At 43.4% G+C, this 26,180-nt stretch overlaps 1 protein-coding gene across 1 annotated transcript in view; it reads right to left on the bottom strand.

The window, feature by feature from the left end:
• The window catches only part of LOC133614011 (titin-like), a 254,475-nt gene that overhangs the window by 87,008 nt on the left and 141,287 nt on the right, over window positions 1-26,180 (bottom strand). Inside the window, 36 exon segments of the mRNA XM_072914563.1 lie at window positions 48-213; window positions 284-431; window positions 575-726; window positions 821-950; window positions 3,933-4,114; window positions 4,191-4,496; window positions 4,621-5,050; window positions 5,152-5,342; window positions 5,413-5,542; window positions 5,746-5,924; window positions 6,011-6,310; window positions 6,402-6,695; window positions 6,846-7,130; window positions 7,223-7,400; window positions 7,528-7,646; window positions 7,866-8,165; window positions 8,324-8,626; window positions 8,764-8,947; window positions 9,021-9,217; window positions 9,296-9,598; window positions 9,671-9,970; window positions 10,085-10,363; window positions 10,446-10,754; window positions 13,215-13,411; window positions 13,510-13,615; window positions 13,728-14,027; window positions 15,804-16,103; window positions 16,186-16,301; window positions 20,797-20,983; window positions 24,057-24,353; window positions 24,454-24,741; window positions 24,868-24,989; window positions 25,074-25,251; window positions 25,343-25,490; window positions 25,593-25,744; window positions 25,856-26,143. Coding sequence (XP_072770664.1) covers window positions 48-213; window positions 284-431; window positions 575-726; window positions 821-950; window positions 3,933-4,114; window positions 4,191-4,496; window positions 4,621-5,050; window positions 5,152-5,342; window positions 5,413-5,542; window positions 5,746-5,924; window positions 6,011-6,310; window positions 6,402-6,695; window positions 6,846-7,130; window positions 7,223-7,400; window positions 7,528-7,646; window positions 7,866-8,165; window positions 8,324-8,626; window positions 8,764-8,947; window positions 9,021-9,217; window positions 9,296-9,598; window positions 9,671-9,970; window positions 10,085-10,363; window positions 10,446-10,754; window positions 13,215-13,411; window positions 13,510-13,615; window positions 13,728-14,027; window positions 15,804-16,103; window positions 16,186-16,301; window positions 20,797-20,983; window positions 24,057-24,353; window positions 24,454-24,741; window positions 24,868-24,989; window positions 25,074-25,251; window positions 25,343-25,490; window positions 25,593-25,744; window positions 25,856-26,143 — 8,044 coding nt within the window.

The raw sequence follows: 26,180 nt of genomic DNA, 5'->3' as shown, positions 1-26,180 counted from the left end.
GTGTGAAACTCAGAAGACTGGACTAGGTCTTTGGGATGAAGTTTTACCTCCTCCAAGACTCCTTCTGAGTGCCACTGGCATCCCAGCAGAGTAAGTCAACGCTGTAGTGCGTGACAGGTGATCCACCATCATTTTTGGGAGCCTTCCATGTGAGGGCCACTGTGGCCTTTCTCACACTTTGGATCTTTAGTCTGGTCGGAGGATCTGGAGGATCTGAAGGCACGAGCATCAAGAAATGTAAATTGCCAAATTCTGCAGCAATTTGAATGTATTGGTCACGTACGGATGGGATCTTTGGCTTTGGTTCCCTCAGTGGTCTCCACGTACGGCCCAAAACCAAATCGATTTTCGGCACGGACTCGGAACAAGTAATCCTGACCCTCAATAAGGTCTGGAACCACAAAAGACTGCGCAGCACAGGATGTATTCACCTGAGTGGATGTGATCGGGGTAAGTTATGTTAAGTTGTGTCCTGTTCATTTTTTTTGACCGATTAAAACGTTCACAATATGAGACAATCCACCACTTGAACCTGTTGATTAACATCATTCATGACAACGCTGATAGGCTTTACCTTGGTCCAGGCTTTTCCCTCCACTGTCTTCTTCTCAATGAAGTAGCTCTTCACCCTATCTCCTCCGTCACTCTCTGGAGGTTTCCAGGTGAGTCTGCAAGTGCCTCTTGTCACGTCGCTCACCTTCAGATCCCGAGGAGGTCCTGGTATGTCTATGGACCCGCCAAACAATGGCATTTCACGACACTGCAGGCTATTATTGATTTTCCAGCAAAAATGTTGTATCGGTTGATGAATTTTACGCACCGAGCACGTTGACTCGCACTTTGACCACTTTGTGTCCGGCGGGGTTCTCCACATTGAGGATGTAGCGGCCACCGTGGTTCAGTTTGCAGTCGGGGATGACGACCAGGGAGGTTGTGTCAGTGGAGTGAATCTACAGTGATACATTTGATGTTGTGATTATTTTAAAAACAGCCCAGCAATACCTCTTCTGATAGAGGACACCATGCACACAACCTAAGTGTCAAACTCTAATCATTGAGGGCCACATTGCAGTTATGGCTGCCCTCAGAGGGCCACTTGTAAGAGTGAATATATATGAATAAAAAATATATAAGGATTTGCCACATAATATTACATAATTGCCTATGCATTAGATTTTTTACGTACATTAACAAAACTGTAGATTTTATTGTAAAAAATGGTCAGCTCAGTCGCCAGAATTTTACCGTAAAATTGCTAGTGTTTTTTACAGCGTATTATTGTAAATGGAAAAACGTTACCACAGTTTTTAAAAAATGTCGTAAAAAAATAGGAAATTGAGCTGCCAGCGTTTTCCCGTCAAATCTACAGTTTTTTACAGTGCCATCCATCCATCCATCTTCTTCCGCTTATCCGAGGTCGGGTCGCGGGGGCAGCAGCCTAAGAAAAGAAGCCCAGACTTTCCTCTCCCCAGCCACTTCGTCCAGCTCTTCCCGGGGGATCCCGAGGCGTTCCCAGGCCAGCCGGGAGACATAGTCTTCCCAACGTGTCCTGGGTCTTCCCCGTGGCCTCCTACCGGTTGGACGTGCCCTAAACACCTCCCTAGGGAGGCGTTCGGGTGGCATCCTGACAAGATGCCCGAACCACCTCATCTGGCTCCTCTCCATGTGGAGGAGCAGCGGCTTTACTTTGAGCTTCCCCCGGATGGCAGAGCTTCTCACCCTATCTCCAAGGGAGAGCCCCGCCACCCGGCGGAGGAAACTCATTTCGGCCGCTTGTACCCGTGATCTTGTCCTTTCGGTCATAACCCAAAGCTCATGACCATAGGTGAGGATGGGAACGTAGATCGACCGGTAAATTGAGATCTTTGCCTTCCGGCTCAGCTCCTTCTTCACCACAACGGATCGATACAGCGTCTGCATTACTGAAGATGCCGCACCGATCCGCCTGTCGATCTCACGATCCACTCTTCCCCCACTCGTGAACAAGACTCTAGGTACTTGAACTCCTCCACTTGGGGCAGGGTCTCCTCCCCAACCCGGAGATGGCACTCCACCCTTTTCCGGGAGAGAACCATGGACTCGGACTTGGAGGTGCTGATTCTCATCCCAGTCGCTTCACACTCAGCTGCGAACCGATCCAGTGAGAGCTGAAGATCCTGGCCAGATGAAGCCATCAGGATCACATCATCCGCAAAAAGCAGAGACCTAATCCTGCAGCCACCAAACCGGATCCCCTCAACGCCTTGACTGCGCCTAGAAATTCTGTCCATAAAAGTTATGAACAGAATCGGTGACAAAGGGCAGCCTTGGCGGAGTCCAACCCTCACTGGAAACGTGTCCGACTTACTGCCGGCAATGCGGACCAAGCTCTGACACTGATCATACAGGGAGCGGACAGCCACAATCAGACAGTCCGATACCCCATACTCTCTGAGCACTCCCCACAGGACCTCCCGAGAGACACGGTCGAATGCCTTCTCCAAGTCCACAAAGCACATGTAGACTGGTTGGGCAAACTCCCATGCACCCTCAAGGACCCTGCCGAGAGTATAGAGCTGGTCCACAGTTCCACGACCAGGACGAAAACCACACTGTTCCTCCTGAATCTGAGGTTCGACTATCCGGCGTAGCCTCCTCTCCAGTACACCTGAATAGACCTTACCGGGAAGGCTGAGGAGTGTGATCCCACGATAGTTAGAACACACCCTCCGGTTCCCCTTCTTAAAGAGAGGAACCACCACCCCGGTCTGCCAATCCAGAGGTACCGCCCCCGATGTCCACGCGATGCTGCAGAGTCTTGTCAAACAAGACAGCCCCACAGCATCCAGAGCCTTAATGGTTTTTTACAGTGTATTACTGCAAATTGAACGGGACAAATGGCAGAAAATGGATGGATAGATGGAAAAGGTTCCATTGCTTTTTTGTTTTTTTTACAGTACCATTCTGGAGACTGAGCTGCCATTTTTTACTGTTAAATATTATTTTTAATTAACAGTGTACAATTTGATGAATAACTTTAAAAAGTTAAACAGATATTTAAGTATTTCTTTTTATTATCACAAACATTTTTGGAATGTATGATCAAATGATATTTGTTATATTAACCTTTTTGACATCGGGGCCCAACGTTTCCATTACAGAGGGCCCGGGTCCCATTCATATATTAACCACAAATTAGTAATCTTACACTTGATTTTAATCATATTCAATAATTATTCCTAACTTAATTACAGTTTAATAGGATGAACCTTTTCAAATGATATGAAAGCGTGAGCTAATCACAAAGATTATTATCAAAGCCTGTCAAAGTCAGGCTGATTATAAAAATAAATATATACTGCAAAAGAAGGGACTCATAAAACTGATAAAAAAATAAAAAATGTATACACACCTACGCAGTGCTAAAATAAATACATTCTAACAAAATTATTATAAATAATGATAAATGTGTTTCTTAAATAAACTGTCGATTAAAATTCCATTGAAAATGTAAATACAGCCTCACCACTTTAGTCATATTTTTTGCACTTCAGATACTTCTCATGACTTTAGCTCCAGACTTCTTGTTTGATATTACCATTACTGCCACAAGTGGTGGAATAGTGTATTACAACTGAGTACTGCTGTGACAGGGCTGAGAAACAGACATTGTTTGCGGCCAACAATGGACCCTGGCCCTATGATTAAGAAACACTGGTTTAAAACATATGGAATCGCATGAAGTACATTTGTTTTTTGTCTGTCAAAATGGAAAGAATGAATACATTTGGCGAGACAAGATAAAGTACTTTAATTGACGCATATTATTTCCAGGCCACATAAAATGAGGGTTGGGCCAGATCTCGCCCTCGGGCCTTGTGTTTGACACCTGTGACCTAAGCCTACACTGTTGTCATTTTGTATCACAGCTAAACTGTCAAAATAAATCTGACCTCAGAGTCAATGGGAAGTGTGTGAAGTTCATTTTTCTTCTCAGTCTCGGCTGTTCCATCAAAGTTCCAGGTGACTTTAGGCACTGGACGCCCGGTAATGGTGGCGGGTATCCTGATGGTGGTTCCAGCCCTACAGTTCAGCAGGTCCTGAGCGCTCACATCCAGAGACACTGTTGGCTCGACTGAAGGACAGACACAGATTAAAAAGACTATTTCTGTACCTTAATGGAAATGGGTAAACAGCTACATGATACTTACTCAAAATATCCTGAACCAGGATATCAGCGGTCTTGGCAGGCTCAGAGTTGCCGACAGCGTTCACAGCGTAAATCCTGAACTTGCACTTTTTGCCCTCCTTAAGATCGGGAACAGTTATCTCAGTAGATTGATGGAGCTTTTCTGCAGGAGTCACCCTTCTCCAGTCAGGAGAACCTTCCTCATGGACCTCAATGATGTAACCCTTGACAGGACTGCCACCATCCCTTTCCGGGGGACTCCAGGCGAGTGTGATACTGTCCTTGGTCTTGTCTTTGACCACGGGGTATCCAGGTGAGCTTGGAGTGTCTAAGGACCAGAAAACACAACAGTCACGGAGTGGCACAAGAACACTTTAAAGAGTTCTACAAATACACTTTTGTAAATCTAAGTTGGCTTGTTTTAAAAACAGTAAACAAAAGTCAAGACTCACTGCATGGATCCACAGCAAAGCGGCACTCTGTAGCCTCGCTGGGAGGCCCGATACCTGCAGCATTGCCTGCCGCCACCCTAAACTGGTACTCTGTTCCTTCAATGAGCTTAAAAACAGTGTACTGCAGACCCCTAATTGCCGGTTTGGTGACAGAGCAACGATTAACTTTTGCCCAGTACACAGCTCCACGTTCCCTCTTCTCTAGCCAATAGCCTTGAATTGTGGCGCCACCGTTGTCGAGCGGAGGCTGCCAAGTCAGAGTCATCGTGTTTGATGTGGCAGCAATGATCTTGGGGTTGCGTGGCGGTCCAGGTAGGCCGAATGGATCCTTCAGTTCTACTTTCTCTGAGTCACAGCCGTCGCTGAGCCCGTACTTATTCGCTGCCTTGATTCTGAACTGATAGGTACCATTCATAGTCAGTTTGTAGACCTGAATAGGCAAATGACAGACAATCAGTTTGTATGATAGCAAATAACTACAAGAGTGCATCTTCTTGCAGTTCAGTTTGCATGTATTGCAGCTCAATTCACCCCATATCGCCGATCAATGAGGTTGGAGGTCATTGCCTCAAAATCTGATTTTTTCTTGCTGGCATCTCTGCGTTCAATGACGTAGTTTGTGATCTCACTACCCCCGTTGTCTTCCGGGGCATCCCAGGTCAGGTAGCACGAGTCAGCCTTGATGTCAGAGACAACAATATTCCTCGGGGGAAGAGGGCGGTCTGCGGACAAGAGGAAATCAGCTCAGACTACTTTGCAACTTACACGGCTTGCCTCTGATCAAGTTCATACCCAAGATCTCCACGCGGATTATGTGCTGAGATTTTCCGTGGCAGTTTTCAGCCAGCAGTTTGTATTTGCCTTTGTCTTGTCTGGTGCTTTCTGGCATGGATAGTTTTGTCGTCAGTGTGGTACGATTCACCTGGTATTTGAAAATATTTTTGTGTTAAAATTGTGGATCTGAATGTGCCAGTATCAACATGTTCACAATCCATGGGGAACAAGGGATATCATTCATTTTGTACATGTTAAACTGTTCAAGATTCAAGTGTGGCTACATAAATTTCCATTTTTAAAAACATACAGTTCATCAAGAACATTGAATCTTATTTATGAATTAATGACCTCTTCCGTTTCAATTGTCATCTTTTCTTTTGGTTTGTCCAGCTCCTCGTCATCCTTCATCCACTTGAGTGTTGGAAGAGGAAGTCCCTTTACCTCAGCTGGAATGTCAACGTCAGAGCCTTTCTTCACAATGATGGCGTTACCTTTGAAGTACTTCAGAATTGTAATAACTGGTGGAACTGTGAAATCACAAGATGACACGTTTGAGTATTGCATTGGCGGATTTGTCGTTGAAAAACTTATCACAATTGCATTGGTGACATACTTTTATCATCCTGAATATTGGCTGTGATTGGCTTGGATGGTGGCCCATCACCGACCTCATTTACAGCTTTGACACGGAACTGGTACTCCTGGTTTTCTGACAAGTTCTCAATGGTACCACAGCACTTGGTAAACATCTTGTGGTTAGCCACTTCAAATTCACCGCCGTCAGATCTCATCTTCTCCACATAGTAGCCTATGACAGGGCTACCACCGTCGCTGCGTGGTGGTTGCCAGGCCAGTGTGATAGTGTTCTTGCTTCTGTCAGTGTAATGGAGCTTCTCAGGAGCAGATGGTGTAGCTGCAAGTAAATGTCAGCGGTTCAGTTCCAGTAATCACCAGACTTATTCTAAGTCATTTCTGTTGCCTCCAAACAAAAAATGTGGCTGCACCTTTAGGATCTTCAGCTAGGATGGGCCCAAGATCCGTTGGAGCGCCATCTCCATACTTGTTTCGGGCAATGACCCTGAAAATGTATTCTTCGCCACCCAGTAAGCCCTGGATGTCGCACTTGCAGGACGCCACCTCAATAGGCTGGCGGAAGAGTTTCATCTTGGCATCTTTCCTCAGAACCTCGTAACCAAAGATGTCACTTCCACCATTGTCTAGTGGATCGGACCAGGTGAGGGTGATGTTCTTCTTGGTCACCGTCACAGTCTTCAAGTCAATCACAGGGCCTGGGACATCTGCAAGCAAGCAGCAGAACAGAATTGAAACGTGGTGTACTTACATAAATGAGGACGATACAACCCGTAGTCAGTAAAACATTTCAAAAAAAGAATACAAGACTTTCTTTGTAAAAATGTTTCTTGCTAAAAAATCTGTCAGACACTGACCCATGACATCCACTCTGGTTTCAGCGGCCTTAGTCCCGCTGCTGTTGGTTCCAGAAATCTGGTACTTTCCGTGATCCGCCCTCACTGCCTTTTTGATGAACAGACAGCTGTTCTTGCCTTCCGTCTCCACTAGCATTCTCTCCTTGTCAATTTCAGCATCATCTTTAGCCCACTTAATTTCAGGCTGGGGCTGGCCAATGACTATGGCGGGAAGCTTTAAGGACTCTCCAGCCTTGATGATCACGCCGTTTCTCACAGAGAGCTCAAAGTCAACAGCGGGAGGTTCTGAAGCCACAAAAAGTAAGACAATTAGATGTTTACAGACAACAATGCCAACAATTCCAACTGTATGCATAAGCTCTTCCTTGTGTTTGCACCTTGAGGCTCTTTGACGGTGACAGGTTCTGTGACACCAGGAGCTCCAGGACCTGCTTCGTTAACGGCGATGACTCGGATGTAGTAATCAGCTCCTTCAGTCAGACCTGTGACGTTGTAGGTCAGTTCTTTGCACCTGAACTCTGTGCTGCGTGTCCAGTCCTTTTCACCAACCACCACCTGTCAAAGTCAGAGGATTCAGCCATGTGCGAATGTGTCAACTGTCACAGAAAATAGGTGACAGTTTGTCATTTAGCAGCTCTGGGAATTTTTTTTGTTTTGACAAGCCCACATTCGTCATGAGTACCTTCTCAACATGATATCCCAGGATGTCCCCTCCTCCGTTGAACAAAGGTGGCTTCCACGCCACAATGATTGAGTCCTTCCCAGTGTCCACGACCCATGGTATTGGGGGCCCAGGAGGCACTGAGGATAGGGGGATAAGTGGAGTAGTTGGCAGTATAACATGTTTGTCAGAATATAGTAAACTATTATCTAGTAACCAACACTCCCCATGAAACATTAAGTACAATAGTTTATGGCACACCAATCATGTCATGCCTAACAAAAAGACAGAATGAACAACCAGTGCCAAAGTCTAAAACAGTATTAGTTACTGATGCGTCCGTCTTTGTAGTTACTTACAGATAGCATCCATAGCAACAATGCGGTCCGTGGGCTCACTGAAAGGTCCGGGCCCAGCCAGGTTTTCGGCACACACCCTGAAGATATAGCTGAGTCCCTCCATCAGACCGCTCGCCTTCACCTCCAGAGAGTTGAGGAGAGCACGGTTGACACGAGTCCAATATTTGCTGTTCACCTCCTTCTTCTCAATCCAGTAGCCTAGAATCGGACTGCCATTGTCCTTTGGCTCATGCCAGGAGATGTGGGCGGAGCTTGCTGTCACTTCATGAACTCTTGGGGTGTTCGGAGCATCAGGAGGATCTAATGAAAAAGCGGTGCCTCAGTTTGTTTACAAAGCCATAAAACTCGTTTTACATTAGATATTAATTAGGTAATGGGTTAGCAAGTGCATTTTGTGTATGCAATATATCCAAACAAAAAGTAGGCTTTAATTATTATTCAAAAATCATTGCTCTCACCAAATTGGTTCTTGGCAACCACTGGTTCGGAGATGCATGACGGTCCACATCCAAATTTGTTTTCTGCAGTAACTCTAAAGATGTACTCTTTTCCTTCGATCAGCTTAGTGACGGGGAAGCTGGTACCCTTCACAGTGGATGTGATGGTGATCCAGCCAACGGCATCGTTCTTGTTATCCTTTTTCTCCAGGATATAGTTCAGTATTTCACTGCCGCCGTCATCTTCAGGAGGCTCCCAGTTACATATTACTGAGGTGTTCTTGATGTCATCAAAGGTGAAATTGAAGGGTGGGCCAGGTTTGTCTGTTGCACAAAAGATTCCGGTCACCAGAGCTAGCTAAACATTACTAAGATTTGTTTTAGCCTTTTAATTTTGACCTGAAAATCAGAACATCAATGGGGAAAAAGGCATTTCAGACTTAAGGACAGGTAAAACTTACCGAGAACATTAACCACGCAAGAGGCGCTGGCAACGCCATGAATATTCTTCACCTCGATGGTGAAGTTGCCATGGTCACTTCTTATAGCCTCTCGGATCATTATTGTCGAGTGTCCCTTCTTAGTCTGGTCCAAACCGAGGCGCTCACGCATTGGCGTCACAAATTCTTCCGTGAGTTCGGGAACCTGGACGAACAAAAAAAAGACTAAATAACCAGCAAGCATAGGGATTTAGTGATTAGGGTTTCACAAAATGAACCTTAGATCTTGTCTTCTTCTTCTTGACCGGCGGGACAAAAGTCTTTGTAGGCTCTTTGGTGACGTCCTCATTGTTCCTCAGCCAAGTGATCTTGGGGTAAGGCGAACCGGAGATGTTTGCATTGATGCAGATCTCCTCACCTCTCTTAATGCACAAACCAGACTGCACGTTGACGTGCAGGGTGACACTCGGTTTTTCTGAAAAAGAAGACAAAAGCTTGACGAACATTCAATAAGGACATAAAGCAAAAGTTTCTTTGGGATGGTCTTTCATACCAACAGGGTCAGCAGCCTTTATGAGTTGTGTGCTTCGCGAGGGCTCACTGACTCCAGCAGCGTTCTCGGCTCGAACCCTGAACTGATATTCAATGTCTTCCTTCAGACCTGTCACCACATAGGAGAAACCGGGGACCAAGCTTGGGGTAACCCTCTCATAGCGATCACCGTCCTTCTCAATCTTCTCCACAACGTAGCCTTGAATGGGGCAGCCACCATCGTAATCGGGAGCTTTCCAGGTGATGGTGATAGATTTGGATGTTGGGTCATGAGCCTCCACTTGGATCGGTGGGTCTGGTTTCTCTGTGAAGCAGATGGTTGTTTAGTTTCTACCTGTCACAACTATCATATACCAATATAAGGCCCCTAACTTACGCTTAAGCTCCTCTATAATGACAGGGTTCCGCAGCTCCAGAAATGCTCCTGGGCCGACCTTGTTGACAGCCTTGACCCGGAAGTAGTACTCGCAGTTGACGTACAAGTCTTTAACCATACAACAAAGAACATTCTCCCCTGACATGACGGGCATGTAGGTCTTCTTGGACGCTTCACGACGCTCCAGTGCGTAACTAAGGATAGGTGTCCCGCCGTCATCCTCGGGGGCTTTCCAGCTGATCTTGCAGGAATTATTTGTGACATCACTGGAGCTGATGTCTTTGCACTGACCAGGGAGCCCTATGGGAAATCATTGAGAGGCGAACACACATCAGAGTGACAATGACATGATGTCCAAACTGAAATTAATTCATATGAAATCCTGATGCAGCCAGAATAGACACAGCAACGTACCGATGACTTTGACATTAATACTCCCGTTGGCGGTGCCCAGACTGTTTTCCAGGGTGATATTATAGACACCAGCATCAGAACGTGTGCATCTTAGTAGCTCCAGATGACCACTGTTCATCTCCACTGTCATGGAGAGACGCTCATCTTTTTTGCATTCCACCGTGTCCTTCTGCCACACCATATTTGGAGTCGGGATGCCCTTGTAGGGGACATTCAGGTGCAGCTTCTCCCCCTCAATCACCACCACATCCTGTGTGTCCAGTTCCAATTTTGGGGCACCTTGAGATCGGATGAGTAGTAAATTCAACAGGAACTTGAGTTATATCATCACACTTTATGCTGAAAGTCTGTGAACACTTACAGTCTGGATCCTTTGTAAACACCTTGTCAGAGAGCTCAGAGGGTTCGCTAAGGCCGATAGCGTTAATGGCACGAACCCTGATGACATACTTCTTCTCTGGTTTGATTCCGTCTTCGATCTTGAACTTAGGCTCTTTGATAGGTCTGCTGTTAACCCGCAACCACTTTAGCTCAGGACGGGCCTCAGCCACCTCCACGTGGTAGCCAGTGATCGGGGAGCCACCGTCCTTGACCGGCGGCTTCCACGACACGTTGATGTGCTCTCTGCTGCTATCAGGCACAGTCACGTCCAAGGGAGGAGATGGTGCACCTACAGAGACAGGCCGTTTAGAACATATCACAGGTTCTATTGTGGATCTGTAAAAGATGACTCTAAATCTGGGTTGTTTTTCCACTGATGGCCGCACACTAAAAAAATCAAAGCCATTTTTATTTTTAAAAACCAATACAATACCCAGAAGGGTCTCAATCATAGAAATACGTAATTTATTAGTTATTTTTTTATTAGTAATGTGGAAGGATGCAGATATGTTTAAGAGTTCTTTCTTTTTACATAGCCATGTTTAGAGTATGTAGTACTTTTCCTTTGTTTATTCTACCAGTCTCTCTTTGTCTTCAGATTGTCTGTTAAGTGTCTTACGTTGGAATGTGAGGACAACCTCCATGTCTCTCTCCTTATCAGTGTTAAGAGGGTGGAGATGGGGGCTTTCTTTCTGTGAAAAGAGTTGGCTTTTCCGTTGGAATGCCAGATCAACTCGAGTAGCCGATATGAATGTATTGGTTAAGTTTAGTAAAACTTGAAAATATTCCAATTCTGTCTTGATGGTCCTTCTTACTCAGCATATATGTCATCGAAAGAACTTGAGATTGACAAGTAACTTAGATTCCCTTGGAGGAAGAACTGGTCCGACGCAACAGTATCCAACACTTAAATCTCTAGATCAACTTCAGGTGTATCTAAACCACTAAAAAAGTACCATGGAGTACCACATATTCATATCTAGTTGCTTTGAATCTGCCAACAACTTATATGTAATGAAAACCGTGTTGGTGAGTTGGTCATGACATAAGAGTTGTGTGCATGTAGTTACAAAAATATTGTACGTCTGCATGAATATTGCATAGTTTGTGTTTGTGCCATAAAAAAAGGGGTTTTCCTCTGACGAAAAGGGCAAAAAACATTCAAATAACTTCATATCAAAGACAAAATCTGAAGCTGATCTAGAAATTAAAGTGTTGAAAATAGATAAAAATATTTATGATACAAAACTCAAAAGCAGTGACATTGTCACGTTGTGTAAAAGGTAAATAAAAAGAGAAAACAACAAATCCTTTTCAACTTATATTCAATTGAATAGACTGCAAGGACAAGATATTTCATGTTCACACTGAGAAACTTTGTTATTTTTGGCAAATAATCATGAACTTAGAATTGAATGGCCGCAACACATTGCAAAAAAGGCATTTTTACCAGTGTGTTACATGGCCTTTCCTTTTAACAACACTCAGTAAAGGTTTGGGAACTGAGGAGACACATTTTTGAAGTGGAACTATTTCCCATTCTTGCTTGATGTACAGCTTAAGTTGTTCAACAGTCTCCCTTCTCATATTTTCAATGGGAGACAGGTCTGGACTACAGGCAGGCCAGTCTAGTACCCGCATTCTTTTACTATGAAGCCAGGCTGTTGTAACACGTGGCTTGGCATTGTCTTGCTGAAATAAGCAGGGGCGTCCATGGTAACGTTGCTTGGATGGCAACATATGTTGCTCCAAAACCTGTATGTACCTTTCAGCATTAATGGTGCCTTCACAGATGTGTAAGTTACCCATGTCTTGGCCACTAATACACCCCCATACCATCACACATGCTGCCTTTTACACTTTGACCCTAGAACAGTCCGGATGGTTCTATCCCTCTTGGGTCCACAGTTTCCAAAAACAATTTGAAATGTGGACTCGTCACACCACAGAGCACTTTTCCACTTTGCATGAGTCCATCTTAGATGAGCTCGGGCCCAGCGAAGCGTTTGCGGGTGTTGTTGATAAATGGCTTTGGCTTTAAATAGTAGAGTTTTAACTTGCACTTACAGATGTAGCCACCAACTGTAGTTACTGACAGTGGTTTTCTGAAGTGTTCCTGAGCCCATGTGGTGATATCCTTTACACACTGATGTCGCTTTTTGATGCAGTACCACCTGAGGGATCCATGGTCACGGGCATTGCCGCTTACGTGCAGTGATTTCTCCAGATTCTCTGAACCTTTTGATGATATTACGGAGCGTGGATGGTGAAATCCCTAAATTCCTTGCAGTAGCTGGTTGAGAAATGTTGTTCTGAAACAATTTGCTCAGGCATTTGTTGACAAAGTGGTGACCCTCGCCCCGTCCTTGTTTGTGAACGACTGAGCATTTCATGGAAGCTGCTTTTATACCCAATCATGGCACCCACCTGTTCCCAATTAGCCTGTTCACCTGTGGGACGTTCCAAATAAGTCTTTGATGAGCATCCCTCAACTTTCTCACTCTTTTCTGCCACTTGTGCCAGCTTTTTTGAAACATGTTGCAGGCATCAAATTCCAAATGAGCTAATATTTGCAAAAAACAACAAAGTTGACCAGTTCCAACGTTACATATCTTGTCTTTGCAGTCTATTCAATTGAATATCAGTTGAAATTGATTTGTTGTATTCTCTTTTTATTTACCATTTACACAACGTGACAACTTCACTGATTTCGGGTTTTGTACATATACACACTAAAATTGTGACTTACTGATTGGATCCTCGATGGTAAGGACTTCGGTGGGTTCACTTGGCTCTCCCACTCCCGCCTCATTCTCCGCCCGTACTTGGAACTGCACCTCTGAGCCCTCGTCCACGTCAGTCACCTTGAACTGTGTCTGCCTGTCTGGAGTCTTACAGCACTTCAGCCAACGAGTTCCCAGTTTCTCCTTCTTCTCTATCACGTACCTGAGGAGGATACATTTTATATCGTCACAGAGACAACGTCTTTCACCGAATGCAACAAGCCGTCTGCAACACTGCACAGAGGAGGCCCACAGTCTTACTTGGTGATGGGTCTTCCACCATTGCTCTTTGGAGCTTCCCATTTCAGCTCCACGTGTCTCTTGGTGACCCCCACCACGGTCAGAGCATAAGGAGGTCCAGGAGTAGCTACAGAGAATTAAAAACAACTTGGATTCATATCGCGCCTTTTGAGGTTACCATTTGTGACGTACTGACTGCGGTATGACAGCTCAAACATTTCAGATTTGAAAGAACTTACTAAAAGTGTCCTTGGCAAGCACAGCGTCCTCCAGTTCGCAGTACTCGCCCATCCCGGCGGCATTTTCTGCAGCCACGCGGAACACGTACAGCGAGCCTTCGTTAAGAGGGCTCACCGTGTACTTGGGCTCCTTGACCGTTGTGTCGACGGTCTGCCAGGTCTTCCGTCGCACGTCCCTCTTCTCCACCACGTAGTTGGTGATGGGCGAGCCTCCGTCACTGCTGGGAACCTGCCATTTGAGGTCAGCGTTGATCTTGGTGATGTTGGCTACTTCCAGCCACTGAGGCGCAGATGGTGGATCTGGTCACCAGGGAGCACGAAAGAGTCGAGAATGGCGTTTGAGTATGAATGGCAGATACATTTTTTACCTTGAAAATCAGTTTTTACCTTGAAAATCAGTATTTGCCTTGATAAATATTTTTTCCATTGAAAATCAGTTTTTACCTTGAAAACAATTTTTTGCCTTGAAAATCAGTTTTTACCTTGAAAATCAAGGCACAAAATCATTTTTTACTTTGAAAATCATTTTTGACCTAGAGTTAGGGTTTGAGTTTGTCACAGAAGATGAAACAATGCAAGCAGATTCGGTGACCACGGATGACGTGCTAGCTGTCCAAAGTCGGGACCCAGGGTGGACCACTCATCTGTGCATCAGTTGGGGACGTCTCTGCACTGCTGACCTGTCTCCACTCAAGATGACCCCCTGCTGGCCCCACTATGGACTGAACTCTCACTATTATGTTAGATCCACTATGGACTGGACTCTCACACTATTATGTTAGATCCACTATGAACTGGACTCTCACTATTATGTTAGATCCACTATGGACTGGACTCTCACAATATTATGTTAGATCCACTATGGACTGGACTCTCACAATATTATGTTAGAGCCACTATGGACTGGACTCTCACTATTATGTTAGATCCACTATGGACTGGACTCTCACACTATTATGTTAGATCCACTATGGACTGGACTCTCACAATATTATGTTAGATCCACTATGGACTGAACTCTCACAATATTATGTTAGATCCATTAAGGACTGGACTCTCACTATTATGTTAGATCCACTATGGACTGGACTCTCACAATAGTATGTTAGATCCATTATGGACTGAACTCTCACAATATTATGTTAGATCCACTATGGACTGAACTCTCACACTATTATGTTAGATCCACTATGGACTGGACTCTCACAATATTATGTTAGATCCACTATGGACTGAACTCTCACACTATTATGTTAGATCCACTATGGACTGGACTCTCACTATTATGTTAGATCCACTATGGACTGGAATCTCACACTATTATGTTAGATCCACTATGGACTGGACTCTCACAATATTATGTTAGATCCACTATGGACTGAACTCTCACAATATTATGTTAGATCCATTAAGGACTGGACTCTCACTATTATGTTAGATCCACTATGGACTGGACTCTCACAATAGTATGTTAGATCCATTATGGACTGAACTCTCACAATATTATGTTAGATCCATTATGGACTGGACTCTCACTATTATGTTAGATCAACTATGGACTGGACTCCCACTATTATGTTAGATCCACTATGGACTGGACTCTCACAATATTATGCTAGATCCACTATGGACTGGACTCTCACACTATTATGTTAGATCCACTATGGACTGGACTCTCACTATTATGTTAGATCCACTATGGACTGGACTCTCACTATTATGTTAAATCCACTATGGACTGGACTCTCACACTATTATGTTAAATCCACTATGGACTGGACTCTCACACTATTATGTTAGATCCACTATGGACTGAACTCTCACACTATTATGTTAGATCCATTATGGACTGGACTCTCACTATTATGTTAGATCCACTATGGACTTGTCAATGTGGGCCAGCACAAAGATTAGCCACTAAAGTCCGACAAAACTCGACCGTATCGGAAAAGTAAAATAGCGGTGATTTTTGTCTTCAAGATGTATTATTTAAACTGTGTAAATTCTAGACCACAAGCTAGTGTTTAAAGTGTAGATTAGAACCATCAGAGGCAAATAAAACAGTGCATGACTTACAGAGCCTCTCCTTGCAGACCACGGCGTCACAGGGCTCACTGGGCTCACTCACGCCAACTTTGTTGACAGCCTTGATCCGGAAACGGTATTCCTGCTTCTCCACCAAGCCCTGGAGCTTATGTTCAGTCTGGGGGACGTTCTCGGCAATTTGGATCCACTCATCACTTCCGCTTTTCTGGAACTCGATGATATAGCCTTCGATCTTAGCGCCGCCATCATGCTCGGGTCTGGTCCAGGCCAGCACGGCAGAGGTCTTGCCCACGTCACGGATTACAGGCTTGCCAGGAGCCCATGGAGGATCTGAGCAAAAGTGTTGAGTTGCGATTCATTTCACTCCTGATTTTTTTGGGAATTTGCACGGTTGGAAGTTTTTCTAGCTCACCGATGGGGTCTTTGATGAGAACTGGGTCAGTTTCTGAGCTGGGTTTTCCAGTTCCAGCCAAATTCTCAGCCAGAACCCTGAACCGGTACTTCTTTTTAGTGGTTAGCCCTTTCACTCTGTTGTCAAAAAAGAGCAGAGTTGAACCTAACCTGGCTTTGACCTGAAATTACACTTAACTCTCCCACCTGAATCAAGATTCTACTAAATAACTTTGCTCCCCACCTGAAACTCGCAATCCAGCCTTCTTACGAAAAAAAACAAAACCTTGACCTGTGAATCAACACGCTAATCGCTAACTAGACACTTGTACGATAATCGCTAGCTGACAACTAGCGCACTCATCGCTAGCTGGCAACTATTAAGTTAATTACCAGAGGTGTGGACTCGAGTCACATGACTTGGACTCGAGTCAGACTCGAGTCATGAATTTGATGACTTTAGACTCGACTTGACAAAATGTAAAAAGACTTGCAACTCGACTTAGACTTTAACATCAATGACTTGTGACTTCACTTGGACTTGAGCCTTTTGAATTGACATGACTTGACATGACTTGCTACTTTCCCCAAAACCCAAAGATGAAAAAGTTATTCGGGAGCGCTCCGTATTTTTCATTGTGTACTTGTCTATCAGCGTTGCGTGTGTCAGCTGGTGTGCTCTCAGTACAACAGCCAATCAAATTAGATCTGCTTTGTTTTCATCACACAGCATTCATCCAATCAAATTGCAGGACAACCAACGAAGAAGACATGTCCAAACCACACGCCAGTGAACAAAAAATGATACCTAAAATCATTTTGTTTGGGTATAAAAATTACGAGGTGGTCAACACAAAACGGTTTGCAGTATGCAACACATGCGGTTCGAAAATGACTGATGGAGAGGCAACAACTTCCAACTTCGTCCGGCATTTGAAGTTGCACAAAGAACGATAAGTTTTGAATGTAAGATAACGTTTATTGGCTAAGTAACGTGACTTTTATTTGCTGTGTAGTTAAATCAGTGAGGCTGTAAACTCACTGCTAACGTTATAACGTTATTGCAAACACGGGAATCTGTTGCAGTTCACTACCTTATTCATACTTTTTGTTCAGTGATTTTTTTTTAAGCAGGGTTACGTTAGTCAATATATCACACGTAACGTTAGACGGCGGTCAGCAGCACCGCGTATTTTAGCCACCTAAAAAAAGACAAAAATAGTCAAATAAAGGTCAGTTAAAATGTATACTATATTATGAATATGTGTACCGTTTTAGCTAGCTTTCTGACATACTGTTGGTTGTTTACCTCAGTGGTCCCCAACCACCGGGCCGCGGCCCGGTACTGGTCCGTGGATCGATTGGTATCGGGCCGCACAAGAAATATTTTTTTTTTCTTTCTTTTTTTAATTAAATCAACATAAAAAACACAAGATACACTTACAAGTAGTGCACCAACCCAAAACAACTCTCTCCCCCCTTTTGTTCTGGGCATTGAACATGAAGACTCTTCCTTCACTGTTCCGAGTGGCCATGAGAGTCTTGGCAGTGCCTGCCTCCAGTGCTCCAGTGGAGCGAGTTTTCAGCCATGGTGGCATCATACTACGCCCCCATCGTGCACAAATGACTGACAGACTCTTGGCTAATTTGGTCTTTTGCAAATGCAATGCAGCATAGGGCCCTGACATATAAAAAGTACAACTTTTTTGTTATGTTCACGTATATGTCATGTTTTTTCAATGTTAACACTTTTGTACAAATAAGTACATTTGCACTTTATTTTTCAATGTGTTTGTTCTGTAAAGGAATGAGTTAATGTTTAGAATGACTGGTTAATAGTGCTATTATAAAGTGCAATGTCAGCACAATTTTCTTTCCTGCAATTTAAAATGCACTTGTTTTAATAAATAAATACAGCGTTTGAAAAGCATACACAATCTGTGTTAATATATTAGTCTGTGGTTAAAAGGACTTGAAAGGACTCGAAACTCAAAATGCAGGACTTAGGACTTGACTTGAGACTTTCCAGTCTTGACTTTGGACTTGACTCGGGGCTTGCCTGTCTTGACTCGGGACTTGACTCGGACTTGAGGGCAAAGACTTGAGACTTACTTGTGACTTGCAAAACAATGACTTGGTCCCACCTCTGGTAATTACTATCTGCAACTGTTACTCTAATTGCTACTCAACCATCCCGCTAATTGTTAGCTGACAGCTAGCGCCCTAATGGTTAGCTGGCAGCTAACTACTTGCTTGCAATTCGAGCGCTAATTGCATGCTGGTAATTAGAGCGCTAATTGCTAGTTGACTTTAATGCTAACATGAATATAACAATATAATGATTCATGTTTGCATTTTAAGTGAGTAGGGTGGTCACATCACTGCAGTGTGTTGGATCAATTTATATTTTAAGACATTTCAATTCATAGAAAAATTACAGGAGGAATATGAAAAGAATAATTTTAAAAAAATCTAATCAACCAAAAATTTCACAACCTCTCTGTGGACCCCTGGGGTACTTTTACAAGTATTGCTACAACTACTGGTTCAACCGAAGTATACCGGTACTAGTATAGTATCACGGTACTAATGAATCAAAAATGGTACTATACTCTGTTTGAAAAGTACCGGTTCGAGGGCATGACGGCGCGTCGTCACATCATGACATAGCTGATTTTAGGAGCAGAGGAGCATGTTCGGCAGTGCACACACACAGAGTACTTACAAGCAGACACAGTGTGTAGACAGAAAAGGGAAAATGGACGCATTTTAGTGTAAAAAGTAAAGGTGAAGTTATAAAACTGAAACACCCTCAGGAAGAGCTGCTTTAAGACATGGCTAGCTAGGTAGCGGCTAACGTCCATCCTCAGTGTTTTAGCTACTTCTAAATCACTAATCCTGGTCTCCCATTATCACTGGAGGAGGAGGAATAGCTAAACATGCTTCACTACACAGCTCACCGGCATCACAATGTAAACAAATGCCATGTGTGGATCTACACCTGACATCCACTGTAATGATACCAAGTACAGGAGCATATCAAGTCGATACTACTATGATTACATCGATGTTTTTTATCATCACAAAATCGTTTTTTCCTTTTTAAAAAATGTATATTATGTTTATAAAGTCAGTAAATACGTCCCTGGACACATGAGGACTTTGAATATGACCAATGTATGATCCTGTAACTACTTGGTATCGCATCGATACCTAAATGTGTGGTATCATCCAAAACTAATGTGTGGTATCAAAGAAGAGAAGAATAAGTGATTATTACATTTTAACAGAAGTGTAGATAGAACATGTTAAAAGAGAAAACAGCGCGACACCTACCCTTTACATCAGTATTTTTTAACCATATTATTATTGGTTTATTAGGTATTATATTTTATTGTATGATCCTGTACCTACTTGGTATCGCATCGATACCTAAATGTGTGGTATCATCCAAAACTAATGTCAAGTATCAAAGAAGAGAAGAATAAGTGATTATTACATTTTAACAGAAGTGTAGATAGAACATGATAAAACAGAAAACAGCGCGACACCTACCCTTTACATCAGTATTTTTTAACCATATTATTATTGGTTTATTAGGTATTATATTTTATTGTATGATCCACTGCCCAACATGCTCCTCTGCTCCTAAAACTAGCAATGTCATGATGTGACGACGCGCCGTCATGCCCTCGAACCGGTACTTTTCAAACAGAGTATAGTACCATTTTTGATTCATTAGTACCGTGATACTATACTAGTACCGGTATACTTCGGTTGAACCAGTAGTTGTAGCAATACTTGTAAAAGTACCCCAGGGGTCCACAGAGAGGTTGTGAAATTTTTGGTTGATTAGATTCTGCAACTACTTGGTATCGCATCGATACCTAAATGTGTGGTATCATCCAAAACTAATGTCAAGTATCAAAGAAGAGAAGAATAAGTGATTATTACATTTTAACAGAAGTGTAGATAGAACATGTTAAAAGAGAAAACAGCGCGACACCTACCCTTTACATCAGTATTTTTTAACCATATTATTATTGGTTTATTAGGTATTATATTTTATTGTATGATCCTGTACCTACTTGGTATCGCATCGATACCTAAATGTGTGGTATCATCCAAAACTAATGTCAAGTATCAAAGAAGAGAAGAATAAGTGATTATTACATTTTAACAGAAGTGAAAATAAGCAGATATTAACAGTAAATGAACAAGTAGATTAATAATCCATTTTTTACAGTTTGTCCCTCATAATGTGTACAAAATAATAGGTGTATAAATGACACAATATGTTACTGCATAGACTAATTAGGAGTCTTTGTTTGTTTACTTACTACTAAAAGACAAGTTGTCTAGTATGATCACTATTTTATTTAAGGACTAAATGACAATAATAAACATATGTTTCATGTACACTAAAATGTTTTGTTACAATAAAGACAATAATGACATTTTTTGTGGTCCCCTTTGTTTAGAAAAGTATGGACATACATGGGGACAACCCTAAACCAAAGTAAGGTCAGCAGGCTTCTGGCCTTGCACCAAACTATAAACCCGACATGCGGGTCTGCCTACATAGACCTTGGCCCCTGTGACCTGGACTCAGGTCAAATGGACGACAGCTCACCTGAACGTTGTGTCTTTGATGGGCAACTTGTTGCACCTGACCCACTTATCGGTGTCTGGGTCGTACTTTTCCACCCAATAACCCGTGATGGGACTTCCGCCGTCCTCGTCTGGTTCAAACCAGTTCAGGGTCACGGCGTCCTTGGCGATGTCAGACGGGGTGACTCTGCTGGGGGCGCCTGGCTGGTCTAGAAAGGAGACACACAGAGCTCAAAGGTCTTTGGGGGGACTTTTCACCAGGAAAGAAAATGAAGATAGAAAGTTACTTTTCCTAGCACCATTCAAGTTGATTTTTCTTGCATTTTTGCATACTAAATATGACCGTACTTAATCCAACAGCGACTTCCAGTGGGTAAAAGGTAATAATAATCATTTACTACACTTGGAGTGATACCATACTTGCCAACCTTGAGACCTCCGATTTCGGGAGGTGGGGGGGGGGGCGTGTTCGGGGGTGGGGCGGGGGCGTGGTTAAGAGGGGAGGAGTATATTTACAGCTAGAATTCACCAAGTCAAGTATTTCATATATATATATATATATATATATATATATATATATATATATATATATATATATATATATATATATATATAAAATAAATACTTGACTTTCAGTGAATTCTAGCTATATATATATATATATATATATATATATATATATATATATATATGTATGTATAAATAAGAGAAATACTTGAATTTCAGTGTTCATTTATTTACACACATACACACACATAACACTCATCTACTCATTGTTGAGTTAAGGGTTGAATTGTCCATCCTTGTTCCATTCTCTGTCACTATTTTTCTAACCATGCTGAACACCCTCTCTGATGATGCATCCTGCTTCGTCTCCTTGTTGTGTGCGCAGTTGTGCACTGCACTCTCTAAAAGCCCTAGATGTTATTGTCACATATGCATGTACAGTAGATGGCAGTATTGTCCTGTTTAAGAGTGTCACAACATTGCTGTTTACGGCAGACGAACTGCTTTACAGTAGACAAAAACGTGACTGCTGTTGTTGTGTGTTGTTTCCGCGCTGGGAGGACGTTAATGAAACTGCCTAACAATAAACCCACATAAGAAACCAAGAACTCGCCCTCCATCATTCTACAGTTATAACGTGATTGGGCAGGCATGCTGTTTATATTGTGGGAAAGCGGACGTGAAAACAGGCTCACTCAGGTCCGCCTGAATTTCGGGAGATTTTCGGGAGAAAATTTGTCCCGGGAGGTTTTCGGGCGATGCGCTGAATTTCGGGAGTCTCCCGGAAAATCCGGGAGGGTTGGCAAGTATGAGTGATACCCACAGCACTTTACATGATACATGGTATTCACTCACTGATGGCAGAAGATAGCAGGCAGGGTGCTAACCACCAGCAGATAGGGCTTTGGTGTCTTGACATGAGGTCTTAGGACCCGGATCCAAGCAGCATCTCCTCATCCGTGGCTCACTAGTGCAACAACAACGCCCGAAACGTGTCCCGTGAAAAAACGTCCGACCGGAACTCTCTAATAACTAAAGTTCCTTGGGTGAATAATGTAAAGTCACTACACCGGTATGTTTTAGTGCTTTCATGGCGAGTTTACTGACAGATATAAGTAAGAACTTTACACTACTTTATATTAGAAATGGCAACAGCGGAGGATGAATGTCACATAACAAGAAGATAGAGAAAAAGAAGAAGCTAATCGACTACGGTGTCAGCAAGGACTACAAAGGCGAATGCGCACATTTTTTCAGGACTTATGCAGATCCCAAATACAGATCAGCAGGTACCAGAAGGTAAGAAAAGTTGCTTTTACATAATATTGTGAAACAAAATGCCAGATATGTCTTACCTTATACACACACCATAATAATACTCCTATGTTGAAGCACGGTACAATCCATCAAGCGGTGTGGCTTCATAGCTTACCAAAGTCCTACTAAAACATTTTGATAGATTTTTGAGCGCCGTGTGTAATGTTCTATATTTTCAATGGAACATGTTGGTGTTGTCTACTTGAGTCATACTGCAGTCTACACGTATCTCTTATGTGTGACTGCCATCATACTGCAGTCTACACGTATCTCTTATGTGTGACTGCCATCATATTGCAGTCCACACGCATCTCTTATGTGTGGCTGCCATCATATTGCAGTCTACACATATCTCCTATGTGCGACTGCCATCATATTGCAGTCTACACATATCTCTTATGTGCGACTGCCATCTACTGGTCACACTTATCGTTTACACCATGTACCAAATAAAATAGTTTCGAGGTCGGTAAGCACAACCAAAATCATTCCGAACATTAGGCGCGCCGGGTTGTAAGGAGCAGTGTCGAGTTTTGAGAAAATGAAAAGATTTTAAGTGCGCCTTATAGTCCGAGAAATACGGTAATATAATTAGGATATTAAGAGTGTGAAAGTTTGACTCCATCCATGTTTACTTCCGTGACGACCTTCTTAAAGTTTTGTAATCAATCAGAAACATCAAGCAGCTAAAAACATGGATGAGTGTGGAGAAAGTGTTTTACAGTTTTCTCATGGTGCACTCTAATGGATTTAAATGGGTGTTATTTTTTATATTTTTATACAGAGTTTGGGACATTTTTTGTAATATTCACAATGTTCAGTGAGCAGATTGTGTTGTGTGACCATGTGTTGCTTTTTTTTTTGCACTATGACTAGGGAAGGTTGTTTGGATTGTGTCATATAAGTAAATGTTCTGCTATTATTTCACAGTACTTTTAAGGGTCATTGATCTGTTTTACTCACGTTTTCCACAAGATGGCAGCAAATATGTAGCATTCAGAGACAGCCGCGCATTTAAGATGCATTTTAAAGCCGCACTTGGCCCGCGGGCTGTTGTTTGGACACCCCTGCTCTAAGCTTGATACCCAGCTTGATCGCTCGTCACCCAAGACTTGTTTACCATCAAGGTCTGCTTCAGTATTTTAGGGAGGAATTTGCTGTCTTCGTTGTATGGCACTTTTTGAATCCCTCCAAAACGCAATACGTTATAGATAAACCTATGGATAACGGAGACATATATAATAGTCTCCTTTTCAGATGAGAGAGGACGCTAAAGGCAGTGCCCTTAAGGCACATCCCCAATATTGTTGTCCGGGTGGAAATCGGGAGAAATTCGGGAGAAGGGTTGCCCCGGGAGATTTGGCAAGCATGCTGTACTCTGGAAGGTTTTATAGACATACGATTGTACTCCTAAAATCGTATGAGCATTAATTCTCAAGAAACAAAGTTGAGTCTCACCAAATGGATACTTTGCAATGATTGGCACATGCTCCAAAGGTTCTCCAACACCGTATTGGTTTTCAGCACTGATCCTGAAGACATACTCCTTCAGAGGGGTGAGCTTGCGAGCCTTGAATGTGGTGTGTTTCACTGTGGCTGAAAGCTTTGTCCAGTCAGGCTTGTCAGTCTCCCGACTCTCGACGATGTAGTTGGTGACAGGTGAACCACCATCATCCCTTGGAGGGTTCCAGGCCAGGAGGCAAGACTCGCTGGTGATTTCAGAGATGTCCAAAGCGGCAGGTGGACCAGGTTTATCTGAGCAGGACCAACAAGACACACATGAAATAAGCATAGACTGCTGACAACTACCACGTACAGTATGTGCCAGACTGTCTATGACATGAAGAAGGCATACCAAGAATGTTGACATCAACGGTAGCAGTTGCACGTCCACAGATGTTGACCGCTTCGATGATGTAGGTGGACGTGTCGCTTCTGATTGTGTTGGCAATGGACACCTTGGAGTAACCTGGCTGTGTGTCGATGCTGATCCGATCATTAGTCCGTAGGACCAAGTCGGCCTTGGTCCACTTAACACGGGGATCTGGCTTTCCTTTGACCTCGGCTGGGAGTTCAATTTTGCTGCCGGCTCTGGCAGTCAAACCAGCTAACAGCTTCACATCCAGCTGAATCTCTGGAGGTTCTGTTGGACATTTTGACAAAGTTATAATCACTAGTATTCAACATTATCATTTAGTTTGTTGACTGACAGCCATGGTTAGACAGCCTCTTGTTGACTCTAGGTTATGTAAATCTATTTCAGGCCCACCTTTAGCATCAACGGCCTGGATCTCATCAGTAGCCCTGCAAGGTCGACTGGGTCCGAGCTTGTTGACAGCTTTGACTCTGTAGGCATACCACTGTCCCTCAATCAGACCAGTCACCTGAAACCTAGTGGTGCAAAGATCCCATCACACATCGCAACAAAATATAACAAACATCAGTAGTGTTCACTGGAAGGTGGCCAAGACTCACTTTGGCTCAGGGACTGTATCAGAGCAGGGTTCCCACTTGTCGCTTCCCCGTTGACATTTCTCCACGATGTAACCTTTGATTTGGGCACCACCATCATACTTTGGAGGTTCCCAGGACAAGAAAATGCCTTTGCTGGTCCTGTCACGCCACTTCAGGTTTTCAGGAGCATCGGGTGCAGCTAGTGTGGAGAAAGTTGTGGATGCATGAACATAAAGCGCATCATAATGCTTTCTTCATGTGTAGATTAACATTTTAGAATCGGCACTCACTGGCTGGGGAGGATACATTGACGGGCTCATCAATATAAGCCGGCTCTCCTGGTCCACATTTATTGCAGGCCGTGACACTGAAAAGGTAGTCCTTCCCTTCAATTACGTCGGTCACCGTATGCTCCAGGTCTAGGACTCCTGTAGCCACCTGGCACATAAAATTAAAACAAATGAATCATTGAAATTAATCAGTCGGCCAAGCATATTGCAAATTTTGATCATGAAAAATGTAAATGAAAGACTTGTATACCTTGGCCCATGTCTTACGTGAAACTTCTCTCTTCTCAATTTGGTAGTGTGTGACGGGACTTCCTCCATCATGCTCAGGAGCTTCCCACATCATGTGGACGTGGTGTCTGGACACCTCTGACACCCTGAAGTCTTTAGGAGCACTGGGGCATGCTGAAAAATCAAACAAAAAGTTAAAAGCACACCTAAACTAAAGACTGGAACATTTGTGCACGTGAGCAATCAAGCATAAATTCATGCTTCACACTGACGAAGAATCATTACCGATAACGTTGACTTCGATCTCTCCAGAGACGGATGAGACATCGTTTTCCAGCTCAATTGTGTAGATTCCTTTGTCTGGCCGGACACTAGGCATAACTGTTAGCTCAGTGTATGTGGGCTTTGTAACCATAGAGACACGCTCATCTGCTGATGTCAACTCCTTCTCTTCAAAGGTCCATTTGGAGGTGGGGGTAGGGTATCCAGTGATGGGAACTCTGATGGTGACAGGCTGAGGGACAATGACCTCCAAGCCCTTCCTAAAGGCACTTAGATCAAAGGTCGGACCAACTGCCAGGAGACAAGCACAACATTGATTTTATTGAGC

Source organism: Nerophis lumbriciformis, linkage group LG13 (genome assembly GCF_033978685.3).
Source record: "Nerophis lumbriciformis linkage group LG13, RoL_Nlum_v2.1, whole genome shotgun sequence".
NCBI classification, from domain to species: Eukaryota; Metazoa; Chordata; class Actinopteri; order Syngnathiformes; family Syngnathidae; genus Nerophis; species Nerophis lumbriciformis.
The sequence above is the reverse complement of the archived record's forward strand: the minus strand, read 5'-3'. Positions and strand labels throughout refer to the sequence as shown.